The following is a 14,095-nucleotide window of genomic DNA, read 5'->3' as shown; positions in this document are numbered from 1 at the left end:
TAGTACAAGAAAGATCCTTGATGCCTGTCTTCCTGGTTCTGATGGGTGGATCAAGACAAGTCAGACTTGTGGTTTAAAAGTTTGAGCTATTTTGGTGATGGGTTTTGGGACACAGTACCTCACATCCAATCCTTATATACTTTAGCATAGGAGTGAGCATTACATCATCCAAATGCTGAAATAAAACTGATACTCTTTGTTCTTAATAACATTACAATATTTTTCCAAAACAACTAAGCTAGGCTCATCAGAATGTTACCATATTCATAGCAGGATTTTAAAATAAGGCAGTTTGTGTGACCCTAGTCAGTGACGTCCTAGTCATCGCGTCCTGCATGACCCTGTGATCAAAAGAACACTGATCCCACACGACTGAGTCATGGATGGAAGCAATAAAGTGTTTCTGGGTAATTAAATCACACAATGTGCAATAGGTCTAGAAATAGTAAAGGGCTCAAATTTAAATAAAAAAGAAAATGTGTAAGATATGCAGTGTATAATGAGTTTACCTTGTTGTCTCTTGGCTTCTTTAGCAGCTTGTGCATGAGCTTGTTTTTCCAGCTTCCTCATCAACTTCATCTGAGCAGCCTGCCGTGCAATCTCTGACTCAGAAGAAACAGAACGTTGGTTATTTGAGATTTGCTTCATATGGTGTTAAAATGTCATGGGCTTAACCATTTTATAACAAGTCTAATGAAGGACTGTAAATATATAATTCATGCATATGGTTAAAGGGCTCACATGACAACTTTTAGATGAAAATCACACAAGTAGCAACCATTTCGAAGTAATGATGAGAAAGAAACAAAGTAATGATGAGAAAGAAACAAAGATCAAATCTTACCCTGGGCTTCCAATCTGCGCAGAAGTTTAGCATTAACCAATTCAGCATCATGGCCATTGACTGATCTTCTTTTCCTACTGTGAGAAAGGAGCGAGTCATCCGAACACTGGAGGTCCAACCTCTTAGCATGACCTCTCTGACCTTCCATTGCTAAGATTCGAGGAATAATCTCCTCTTCTTTCAGCAAGCACCACTGTAAACCCTGAAATTTACCAGCACATAACATCTGATTTATTAATCTTAAGGTATTATGGGACATAAGTAAATCTAACTGCCAGAACTGCTCAACTCTCCCAATCGTTGACTTTAGATGTTTAGGCCTTTGTTGTCTATCGCTAACAGGTATATAAAAAGCAAATTAAGGTTCATTATTTACTTCCCAATGGTTTAATAATGTTGTAACCCAACATTAGGTCATACAGACTAGGTTTTAAGTTCAGCAGCATTATGTAGGTGTTGAATAACTGGCATTGCAGAATTAAGAACATTTCTGCCACTCTAAAATACTACATCTTTCAATTTCTTTGTTTATTTGCTGTGTTGTTGAACTAATAAAATTAAATGTAGTTCTGCAAAAAGTGTAGAGTTATAAATTACACAAGTTACACAAGTATCTGTATACTAATGGCAATAATACATTAAGGGCCTAAAAGTCAAGACCACTTATAAACATGATGAGTAGATCAAATCCATAAGTTCAGTGCCATTTGAGCATGTGCTTCAATGAAAAAAAAAAAGGAAATCTGACCTCTTATACAAAGGAACTGACACTTTTTACAAATGTGCTTACTTGCTTTTCAGTAAATCCAAACACAAGGAAGTGTACGCATTTTGTAAGATTCAACTTTTTACTTAAAATCTAAGACCTCTAATAAACACGATTATATTTTGCATTTCTTTTTGAATTTTTTTTTTGAAATCATATAATTAACATGACAATTTAAAAAAAAGTTTAACCTTTGAAATTTATGGATTTATTTCAGTATTTCTTGGTACTTGGCTCTACAGAACAGCAAGTTAGCACATTTGTGAAAATGACAATTGTACAATTGTCAATTCCTGTGTACAAAATGTCAGAGTTCCTTCAGTTTTATCCCTTCCATTCAAGCACATGCTCAGAAGACTTTAGACGTGTGACTTAGATCTATTCATCAGATACTTTTGACCCCCACTGTACACACATACAGTGTGAATAATGATTCTGCCTCAGTGACCTTTTTTGTGTCTTAGTAATTGTGTAAAGCAGCATTTCCTGTTTCCTGTTTCTATTTCCAAATTTCCAACTGCTACATTGTTGCCCAACTCCCTTTTAGCTGTTAAACATATAAACACATACAGAATTACAACAATTTATTATTATTTAAGCAGACAGACTATTGCATGTTTCATACTGAAGACCTGACAACTCTAGGCATTTCTGTAACTTTACAGATGCTCTTCAAAAACCAGAACAGATGATGAACTCAGATGATTATTCAGCAGTGACCACTGTACCATGTGAAAGGTTCACATGTGTAACAGTCACACAGCGATGTTGATTATATCATACAAGGGGAAAATGTATAAATCTGGCACAAAGCTAAAATACATCAGCAATATAATATAAACAGCATATCACCTCTGGTCCTTCTCTGATTTCGTAGAATTCGCCAACCTTTATCTTCGAGCTAAAGCTGAAATTGTCACGTGTGATATCCTTTATTCCATTTCTGGTTAAATACTACATGGGATACATAGGGACCAAAGGCAAAAATAGACCAAAAGTTAAACGTTATAAATACTGGAAACAAATAATCAAACTTGGTTTAAGATAGGCACCTTATTACAATTTTACTATAGTACGCTTGAAGAGACCCATAATTAATTCTTACCTTTATTACATCTGGGTACTGTTTGAGTTTTTTGCCACAGGGGGCATAGTAGGCCACTTCTCCTTGCATATGCCCACTGATATTTCTGATACGCGTCTCTCTCTGCCACCTAGACAATGGTAAACTATTTCAGAACCACTTATAGCACTACACACAGACATATACTGACAAACTAATGTTATTTAAAAAGCATAAAGGATAAAGGCAAAAAGCTACAGACACCAGCCTCTTAGCACATGTGTCAGGTCTGCTCCCTATAGCATTGAACAGAATTTTGCCCAATTCAGACCAGTTATTTAAAAAGGCTCAGAAAACTTGACCAGCTGTGGCACGAACACTGAATCACCCCAGAGATCAGCAGTCAAAAGTCACTGTATCTGATCGCCAACAGACTCTAGTCTGGGAGTCATCATGGCTGAAACAGTGACTAAAGAACAGAGAGCAAAAGGACTGCTACTCTTTTTACTCTCTTCACTTTCTTTTACAGGACAGAAGCTACAGCTTTGTCTACATTCTATTGTCTTAAACTTTGCTTTTTTTTCCTTCTGAAATGCTAACACATTTCACTTTTCTTTATCTGTTCTCCAGATACATTTTAAAAGATTCAACTTTTAAAAAGATTTTTTTATGCTGATATGGTTTTTATTGAACATCGCTGTATTGAATTTAGGAAAACATGCTTCTATTTTGCATTTCACAAAGGCTCTGAGACTTTTGGCCCCTATTGTACATACATACAGTGTGAATAATGATTCTGCCTCAGTGACCTTTTTTGTGTCTTAGTAATTGTGTAAAGCAGCATTTCCTGTTTCCATGTTTCTTAAATTGGGCTTGTATATTTTACGCATTATTAAATTTTATCCACATTACAACTTAAATGCAGTAACTTTACACTGTGTGATTCTATTGCTTGTATTGCAGCTTGTTTACACTGGATAGAGAGCTCACCCATATTCTAGAGGTTTGCGCAGCGCTCGCTCATCCGTCACTCTCCTCCTCTTTGCTGAACCTGGAGGAAAACCATCAGAAGGCGCAAAGACACATTACATCTGTGTAACCAATGCTCTACATTATTAAATATAACTAATATAACAAAATCTAATAAAATGGAACACATGCCACCAAAAGTTACAGAAAGGCTTAAATTTAACCGCATAAAACAAACATTTTCATTATAAATCTAATACAAAAAAAATTCATCAGTTAACAAATGTAATTTGGAAAGGAGGTAGCTGTCCAAAAAAAATGAATATGAATTAGTTACCTACTAATAAATGTGGTATTGCACATTTAAATATTAAAACCAACTGATTTAATCAGCTACAAAATCATGATGGACATAGAGTTCTACTGCTTTACAAATGGATGGCATGAGATTTCTGTCATTATTTTGAGCTGATTTGCCAAGCAAAGCAGTAAAACTGCATGCCCACTGCTTACATTTGCTTACCTTGCATGTGCCATAATTTATATAAATCAGTTACTTAAAATGAATTAAAGAAATACACCGACCAGGCATAACATTATGACCACTGACAGGTAAAGTGAATAACACTGATTATCTCTTCATCACGGTACGGTAGTGGGTTGGATATATTAGGCAGCAAGTGAAAATTTTATCCTCAAAGTTGATGTTAGAAGTGGGAAAAATGGGCAAGTGTGAGGATCTGCGCAAGTTTGACAAGGGCCAAATTGTGATGATTAGACAACTGGGTCAGAGCATCTCCAAAACTGCAGCTCTTGTGCGGTGTTCCCGGTCTGCAGTGGTCAGTATCTATCAAAAGTGGCCGAGGAAGGAACAGTGGTAAACCGGCGACAAGGTCATGGGCGGCCAAGGCTCATTGATGCACGTGGGGAGCGAAGGCTGGCCCGTGTGGTCCGATCCAACAGACGAGCTATTGTAGCTCAAATTGCTGAAGAAGTTAATGCTGGTTCTGATAGAAAGGTGTCAGAATACACAGTGCATCACAGTTTGTTGTGTATGGGGAAGCAAAAGGGGGACCAACACAATATTAGGAAAGTGGTCATAATGTTATGCCTATTCGGTGTATTAGAAGGTGTAGGAACACAAACCAAAAATCAGTCCTCACTTGGTACACAGTCTGCAAAATGTACTCAGTGAGTTTTCTTTAAAAACTATGCTTTATTTCATACCTGAGGGAGTAGCCAGGCTAAATGATGAGGACATGGTACTGTGTTGGTCCTGAGACACAGAGCTGGTCATGGTAGGTTGCCCTGGCTTAGCAGGAGAATTATGTGTTTGCAGGTTGAAGGTGGTTGAGATGGTGATCATGCCAGTGGAGGGGTCGGTCACAGATCTCGCACATTTAGTAAGTTTTAGTGTCGTAGTCTGACTCTCTGAATCAGTGTCCATTTCTTCATCTTTGAGGTCATCATCCTCTTCATCAGAGTCACTGTCAAGATTACTGCCAGAATCTACAAAGTCAACAACAATTCCAAATAAATAAATCAGATGGATCCAAAAAATAAGTAAGTACACAATAAGTAAATACACAAGTGCTTATTCATTAGCAGTGGTGGACTAAATATTTTATACACACTCACCTGACAGACTGTCACCTGAATCTTTGTCATCTTCATCATCATCATCATCATCTTCCAGTGAGTCATCAGAGTCTTTACTACTGGAAAAATCTGACTCCGTTCCTTGGAAAGACAAAAGTGGTGCCCCTATCCCAGCCTTTTGCTCAGGTCTGGAAGTCTTTTGTTGGGTTGAAATTCGGCCCGTGTCAGAGACTGCCGAGTAAAACGTAGAGTTCTTAGCTCCCATGCTTAGGTTGATGGGGGAGTTAAGGGATTGACTGGTGGCTGAGTATAAAGGTTTATCTGGAGTTTTAGATTTGTTAAGACGAGGTTTGGTAATAAGTGCAAGCGGGGCGTCCTGTACAGCGCTCTGGATCACTCCATTAGTATGTGAGTTTGTCAGTAGTGTAGAGGGGAGAAACATGTTGGAGTGCTGAGGGCTGATGGAGTGAGACTGCAGTTTAGGACTGCTGTGAGGAGACAGTGAGGAGGAAGACACTTCACTCTTCAGGGATTTTCTGGCTTTCTGGTTTTCTTTCAGCTGAGAGGTGTTTGCCAATCTGAAGGGCTCCTGAGAAAGAATGAAAACACATGAAAAACTTAATGGACAGCAACAAAACTAAACAGTGACTGCCCACTTTTAGAGCAGCTGTGTACTTTTTGTATTTAGGAGTGAAACAACTACACCGATCAGCCATAACATTAAAACCACCTCCTTGTTTCTACACTCACTGTCCATTTTATCAGCTCCACTTACCATATTGAAGCACTTTGTAGTTCTACAATTACTGACTGTAGTCTATCTGTTTCTCTGCATACTTTGTTAGCCCCCTTTCATGTTGTTCTTTAATGGCCAGGACCCCCACAGGACCACCACAGAGCAGGTATTATTTAGGTGGTGGATCATTCTCAGCACTGCAGTGACACTGACATGGTGGTGGTGTGTTAGTGTGTGTTGAGCTGGTATGAGTGGATCAGACACAGCATCGCTGCTGGAGTTTTTAAATACTGTGTCCACTCACTGTCCACTCTATTAGACACTCCTACCTAGTTGGTCCACCTTGTAGATGTAGTCAGAGACGATCGCTGATCTATTGCTGCTGTTTGAGTCGGTCATCTTCTAGACCTTCATCAGTGGACACAGGGCACTGCCCACAAGGAGCTGTTGGCTGGATATTTTTGGTTGGTGGACTATTCTCAGTCCAGCAGTGACAGTGAGGTGTTCTTTATCAGCATTTCTGTCTTATCCACTCATACCAGCACAACACACACTAACACACCACCACCATGTCAGTGTCACTGCAGTGCTGAGAATCATCCAAAAAACACCTACTCTGTAGTGGTCCTGGAAGAGTCCTTACCACTGAAGAACAGCATGGCTAACAATGCATGCAAAGAAAGTGCTTCTATATGGTAAGTGGAGCTGATGAAATGAACAGTGAGTGTAGAAACAAGGAGGTGGTTTTAATGTTATGGAGAGTATGGATCCAATAATGCATTGTGAATGGTAACATTAACTTAACAAAGCATGTTTGATGTTTGGCACTACTGCATAAATTCAGTTTATATGCATTTTGTGTACACTGAAGAACTCTTAAACTAAAGCCCTGTTTAGATGTGATTAGTTTTACATGCTGATCTGGGTTATTATTGTCTTTTACATGTGCATTGCAGTCTTTCTAACTGTTTTTGGGTGGGCCATGTCTGTGTCTTTCCTCCACCAAATAGAAAACTACACACCAAATGATCTACTATTAGACAATCTCAGCAGTGGTCAAACTTTGACTACGACTTCTTGCTGTTTTTGTCACCTAGTATGTGCATGCATATTAAACATATGCCAAATCATGAAAAGTGAAATGCATCGGACAAATCTCCAACCAATTACTTAAAATGAATCATATTGTGTATTTATGATATATACATGGGAAATCCAACAGCAGAACAAAGAAAATTAAATCAGTCAAATAAGCATAATTACACAGGCTGTAATAATGACACCAGGTATATACACTTACTTTATATGTACACATCAATATATTATGAAACTGTTTGTTGTAAAAACAGCTACCGAGATGCTCCAAAGGTCTAAACATAAAAGATTATTTGAGTGACCCCTGGGAACAACTCTCAGCTGGAGGTTTTTAGGTGTAGAGGAGTGAGAGAGGCAGGCACCTGTTTAAGCAGACTAAAGTCTCTGTTGTGCAGGAGAGGCTCATCCATAAAAGCCCTGCTGGATGCTTTTAGAGCCAAAGGTGTTGGAGATGAGGTGATGCTACTGGATCTGGGAGAGGACATCTGTGATTTTACAGATGGAGAGACAGTGCATTCCTTTGGGGATGAAGACAGAGAGGAGGGTTTGGGAAATAAGGCGAGACACAGGGGTTTGGACGAAGAATCATGGTCCCGGATAGGTTGTGGAGTGAAGGAAAGTGGCTTGGTGCCGCCTGCCAGTCCTGTAGCCTTGATGACACTGGTGTGTTTGCTGTGCTCATCTGTGGGCAAGGAGTTAAAGAGTAAAGAAGTGTGTGTAGAAAGCAGGGAAGGAATCCCAGACTTTTGGCCTGGGGGGCAAGAGGAGGGTGTGATCCCAGTGTGAGCATCCACAGAAATGATGTCTGATCTACTAGCAATGGAGCCATTTGCTTGTTCTGGCTGTGGTGAGTTCTGAGGGGAAACAAACCGAACAATAATGATTTACTCAAGGTCCTTTTTGGTACACACACACAAACACACATGGACACCTAATAACTGACCTCTCCAGGAAATACACAATTCTCACTTACCTGATACCCAAACACAGCATGCAAATCTACTCAGACATTTAAAAACTGAAGACCTTTGGGGAGGATTTCCCCCCATTTTTCTCCAAATCTAATTACTGTCAATTCCCCTTAGTGATTCTCTTGCAACATACACCACCCACACACAGGTCACACACAGGCCGAAGAGAGCTAAGACTATCCATGCAGTATTACATATGCAGAGACACAAAATGCACTCTGCAAATAACAGCCTGGTGAATACATTTTAAACCCTACACCACCCCCCTGTATGTAAAATATTCCTGTTTCCTCCAAAACAATTTCAAGTGCGGTGACTCATGAGGTGGAACTTGGCAGACGTATCTTGATAGCTTTATGTAGTTTTTAGGGGAAACAGGAGTGTTTCTCTCACACCTTACAAGCAGGACCAAATCCAATCAGCTTCCAGATGGCTTGTAAAGTTATCAGGCACAAAATCACAAGCTCAGGACAACATAAACACTCGTACAATTATAATTATGTCTGTGTAGAGTCCTGGCTGGTCAGTGATTGTTGGTCAGATTTGAACCATTTTATTGTCAGGCAGCAGCATGATCAATATATAATCATTAGAAATGTGACTGTGTGAAACTCTGATCACACATCTTTACCTTTCTCTTCAGTCTTTGCTCTTTATCAGACTCAGAGTCTCCACTGGCAGTGCTCAAGTCTCTATCCTCATCCTCATTCATTTCCTTCTCCAAGTCACCAGAGTCCAAGCTACTGAGTGTGTCACTGGAGCTGTCAGAACTGGATCCTGATTGGGTGTCACTGTGGCTGGATATGCCTGCCATTGTTGTACAGACTTTGACTTTCTGTCATGGAGAGAAGTGACAAATCATATGAAGCCACACAAATGCAACACACAAAAACACACTTACACAGCTCAACTCACTGTCTACCTATCCACACAGACATCTACACCTCATCTATCAACCTAACCCATACATTCAGCAGACCTGTCACAGTTGTCATCCATTAATAGAAATACTTCAGCTTGTTTTGACAGCGAGTACTAAGAGATTTGCCCCAGTGTAGGACCTCTACACTCTCTACTTTAACTGGCATGTCACTATGCCAACCCTTAAACACCAGGCTTCCATAAGTGTTGATTTGCCTTATCACTAGTATTAACATTATCTGCAATTTCAGCCACAGTAGCATTAGTTTTTATGTGCACTGGCATCAGTCTTGGCTACACATTAACCTTTACGTGGCTTGTCCGTCCTCTGAACACTGTTGGTGGGTACTCAACACGGCGGCCTGTGAGCACCACTTTCTGTTTTGGAGATATTTTAGCTCAGTTATTTCACTATAAAGATTTGGTTTTTGAATGTCACTCGTGTTTATGTAGTCCATATTTGCTACCTTTACCACATGGACAACGAGCAACTACAAACAGGTCATTTTAATAAATCCCTGAACAAGACATGCATGATGACTATAAACTGGGCATTGCCATACACATTTGGGGGTGTGTGTGTGTGTGTGGGTTTGAGAACGTGTGGTAACTCATCCGTGTGTGTATGTACTATGTAAATATGTACATGTTGCTATTTTTACCTTTTTTGTTGTTTTGCGCTGTCTGGCTTTCTCTTGGACCTGATCGACCTTACCACTCTTCAGGGGTTTAGTGGCTGACTTATGAGGTTTAAAGCAGGATTTGGTGGGCTTGCACTGATTTTGAGGGTTTAAGTCTGATTTGGGAGCCTTGGTCTTGTTAGAGGTTGTAAGTGCAGGTGAGGGTGAGGAAGAGGTAGAACTTGGTCCAGAGGAAGATGAAGTTGCTTTGCCGTTGCTATTTACAGTCCCATTCAATCCTTTATTAAAACAGACACATATGCACATTAGAAATTGGACAATCAATTCACTCATTTGGAGGTGATAGCGTGTTCAGATAAATCCAGACTAAACCTTAAGCCTTATATAATGTTTACATTTAAGTGTTTTACTTTTTTTCTAGATACATCATGGCTATGTAAGCCAGCTCGATCCTAACATTCTCTACATTCTTTGTTTGAGAATACAAAACTATTTAAGCCCCACTCACCATGGGGGTATTTACATTAATGATATTAAACAGGCAGAATAAAAGGATTTGACTATGACCATTGATGTGCTAAGGTTTTGACCACAACCCTTGAAGCCACTACCTTTGACAGAACCCTGTGTGCTCTTGCTGGACGTGTATGACTGATTCAGTGATGGAGGGGTGAAAAAAGGAGGAAGGCCCATCAAAGGGGGAAACAGCGCAGTCTGTGCATCTGATGCCCGCCACCAGTCTAAGAAGAAAAGAGAACCCAAGATTTCAAGCATGAAAAATATTAAGGAACACGTTTGGTTTCAACCTTTGAAATTCAAACAATCATAATAATATGTCTTAAATCCAAATGCCTTTGGTATATCTATAAAGTTGAACAAATTCATTTAGCACATCTGAAAAAGTGTTCTTTTTTGGTATGCTTTTTCAGAAAACCTTACATTTTTGATAGTATCTGAATCCTAAAATTCAGTATTAGTCATGTCTTTTTATCATACCAAAAATATTGAATATATACAGTGTATCACAAAAGTGAGTACACCCCTCACATTTCTGCAAATATTTCATTATATCTTTTCATGGGACAACACTATAGACATGAAACTTGGATATAACTTAGAGTAGTCAGTGTACAGCTTGTATAGCAGTGTAGATTTACTGTCTTCTGAAAATAACTCAACACACAGCCATTAATGTCTAAATAGCTGGCAACATAAGTGAGTACACCCCACAGTGAACATGTCCAAATTGTGCCCAAATGTGTCGTTGTCCCTCCCTGGTGTCATGTGTCAAGGTCCCAGGTGTAAATGGGGAGAAGGGCTGTTAAATTTGGTGTTTTGGGTACAATTCTCTCATACTGGCCACTGGATATTCAACATGGCACCTCATGGCAAAAAACTCTCTGAGGATGTGAGAAATAGAATTGTTGCTCTCCACAAAGATGGCCTGGGCTATAAGAAGATTGCTAACACCCTGAAACTAAGCTACAGCATGGTGGCCAAGGTCATACAGCGGTTTTCCAGGACAGGTTCCACTCGGAACAGGCTTCGCCAGGGTCGACCAAAGAAGTTGAGTCCACGTGTTCGGCGTCATATCCAGAGGTTGGCTTTAAAAAATAGACACATGAGTGCTGCCAGCATTGCTGCAGAGGTTGAAGACGTGGGAGGTCAGCCTGTCAGTGCTCAGACCATACGCCGCACACTGCATCAACTCGGTCTGCATGGTCGTCATCCCAGAAGGAAGCTGACGCACAAGAAAGCCCGCAAACAGTTTGCTGAAGACAAGCAGTCCAAGAACATGGATTACTGGAATGCCCTGTGGTCTGACGAGACCAAGATAAACTTGTTTGGCTCAGATGGTGTCCAGCATGTGTGGCGGCGCCCTGGTGAGAAGTACCAAGACAACTGTATCTTGCCTACAGTCAAGCATGGTGGTGGTAGCATCATGGTCTTGGGCTGCATGAGTGTTGCTGGCACTGGGGAGCTGCGGTTAATTGAGGGAAACATGAATTCCAACATGTACTGTGACATTCTGAAACAGAGCATGATCCCCTCCCTTCGAAAACTGGGCCTCATGGCAGTTTTCCAACAGGATAACGACCCCAAACACAACCTCCAAGATGACAACTGCCTTGCTAAGGAAGCTGAAGGTAAAGGTGATGGACTAAACCCAATTGAGCACCTGTGGCGCATCCTCAAGTGGAAGGTGGAGGAGTTCAAGGTGTCTAACATCCACCAGCTCCGTGATGTCATCATGGAGGAGTGGAAGAGGATTCCAGTAGCAACCTGTGCAGCTCTGGTGAATTCCATGCCCAGGAGGGTTAAGGCAGTGCTGGATAATAATGGTGGTCACACAAAATATTGACACTTTGGGCACAATTTGGACATGTTCACTGTGGGGTGTACTCACTTATGTTGCCAGCCATTTAGACATTAATGGCTGTGTGTTGAGTTATTTTCAGAAGACAGTAAATCTACACTGCTATACAAGTTGTACACTGACTACTCTAAATTATATCCAAATTTTATTTCTATAGTGTTGTCCCATGAAAAGATATAATAAAATATTTGCAGAAATGTGAGGGGTGTACTCACTTTTGTGATACACTGTATATTATATAAAACATATAATTTTTTTACTAATCATCTACACAGACATGCAAATAAACAATAACATTACAGTGTAAGAATCAGGTCTGTTTATCTTTCTTTATCTTTAGCAACTGTTTTATCCTGATCATGGTCACTGCAGGAACACACCTTGGTCTGGGAGCCATTATACTGCAGAGCATTGCTTAAACCTAGGGGTGATTTTACAGCAGTCAGTTTCTGAGGGTAGGAGGCAAACAGAGCATCCAGGGAACAACACAAACACCTAAGAACATGAATAAAATTCTTCATGATCCTGGTGCTTTATGACTTCAGCATTTACTACTGTGGCAACAAGCTGCCCTCAAGTTTTTTTTTAATCTTTTTTTTTCACATTTAGTGATTGGCATTAAAGCCACCAGCCACTTTTTACTAGACAGTGGGGGGTGCTCTATGTATTCCTTTACTATGACAGAAGACATCACTCTTGTAGCCACAGTGCATCTTCTCCTTTAAACATGGTCAACCTAAAACTCGCTGGTGAGCTAAAACACAAACAACTGTAAAGTTTTAAATAAAAACAAAACATGGTGCATAACTTAAATTTCTTAGAGAGGCCATCATTCTGAAAAGTGGCTTAAATGTTTTAAAATATTTCTGAATGTCATTACAAAACCAATCTGCCTGATTAATCTATATTGATTGATCCATACAAGAGATAAAGACTCCACTCCAGAAAAGTGCTTTAATAGTTTCTGATGTAAATACATTTTATTAAGGTGATTAAAAAGCCTGAGCAAAAAACAAAATCTGTACCCATCAGCTTGCAAAAAAGACAGGGTGTTAGTACATTTTTACAGCTGTGTAAAATATTTGACACTGACTACTCTAACATCCTGTCTAGGACAAATAGTAATGAAAACACAGAACAGCACAATAAACAAAACAAGAAAATTAAAGAAGCACTGATCCTAAGAGCCAAAATGTAGTTACAAATGCAACATTTCAACAGATTTTGAATGAAGCTGTCCTTTGGATTAATGCCCAAACTGTAGGCTAGCAACCTTAATATTTTACAGCTAGTATCTTTTTCAGTTTGACAGATGAAAGCACAACATGTCACTTAATATCGAGTCATGTGCTAGATTGCAGAAAGAATTGCCTTGACCCCAGAGAGTTTGCCTGCTATAAACACAGAACCCTTTACACACCCCACTGCTCCTATAGACAGAACAGTAAAGGTGATGCATGTGAACCATGTGCCACCTTAACACGGCTAACAGGAAAATATCTGAGGGTTAAAAATGTGATATGAAGCTTTCTGGTTTTAAATTCTGAAAAGTAATACCAATGACTAAAATTGCCATTAAAATGACTAACTTTCAGCTACATACCAGGGAATGCCCCAAGCTGGGCATGTGGAGTTAGGGCTCCTGGCATTCCTAGGGTTCCCAGGCCTCCAAAAGGAGAGCCAGATAAAGTGGAGTACAGCCTGAACACTGGATGGCTCAGCATGGGCAAAGAGGAGGCCATTCCAAACGCCGGATCACCCATCAGCTGAAACAAATGTCCTATGGTGGGAAAACGGGAAAAAGAAAGTGAGAACCTAAAAAATTGTAATTCTCAAAATAACTTATAAAATCATGAGCGTACATTGTTTATTTCCATTAAGTCAAAATTTCACGTCAAATTTATTTATATATTTTACAATGGACTCAAAGCAACTTTACAGAATTCAGGACCAACAGACCAAAAACCCCTGTTGAGCAAGCCGAGGGCAACAGTGGCAAGGAAAAACTCCCTTAAAATTAAAGGAAGAAACCTTGAGAGGAACCAGACTCAGCAGGGACCCCCATCCTCTTTGGGTGGCCTGGAGGATACTTTAAATAAATAGGATTTACACA

The 14,095-nt window shown here is 39.9% G+C and overlaps 1 protein-coding gene across 2 annotated transcripts in view; it reads right to left on the bottom strand.

Moving 5' to 3' along the window:
* Positions 1–13,733, bottom strand: part of LOC134324172 (bromodomain adjacent to zinc finger domain protein 2B) — a 30,515-nt gene extending 16,782 nt beyond the window's left edge. For both annotated transcript variants that reach the window (XM_063005861.1, XM_063005862.1), the window contains exons 1-12: positions 13,586–13,733; positions 10,217–10,345; positions 9,627–9,883; positions 8,675–8,878; positions 7,435–7,926; positions 5,281–5,830; positions 4,870–5,151; positions 3,664–3,724; positions 2,716–2,824; positions 2,463–2,564; positions 845–1,046; positions 510–602 (exon numbers count right to left, since the gene is read on the bottom strand). In XM_063005861.1, the coding sequence (XP_062861931.1) occupies positions 510–602; positions 845–1,046; positions 2,463–2,564; positions 2,716–2,824; positions 3,664–3,724; positions 4,870–5,151; positions 5,281–5,830; positions 7,435–7,926; positions 8,675–8,878; positions 9,627–9,883; positions 10,217–10,345; positions 13,586–13,724 (2,620 nt within the window). In that variant the 5' untranslated portion in view covers positions 13,725–13,733. The remainder of the gene's footprint in view (positions 1–509; positions 603–844; positions 1,047–2,462; positions 2,565–2,715; positions 2,825–3,663; positions 3,725–4,869; positions 5,152–5,280; positions 5,831–7,434; positions 7,927–8,674; positions 8,879–9,626; positions 9,884–10,216; positions 10,346–13,585) is intronic.
* Between the last annotated feature and the right edge of the window lie 362 nt (positions 13,734–14,095).

The sequence above is a fragment of the Trichomycterus rosablanca genome, chromosome 12, assembly GCF_030014385.1.
Source record: "Trichomycterus rosablanca isolate fTriRos1 chromosome 12, fTriRos1.hap1, whole genome shotgun sequence".
NCBI classification, from domain to species: domain Eukaryota; kingdom Metazoa; phylum Chordata; class Actinopteri; order Siluriformes; family Trichomycteridae; genus Trichomycterus; species Trichomycterus rosablanca.
This window is presented reverse-complemented; position numbering and strand designations above follow the sequence as displayed.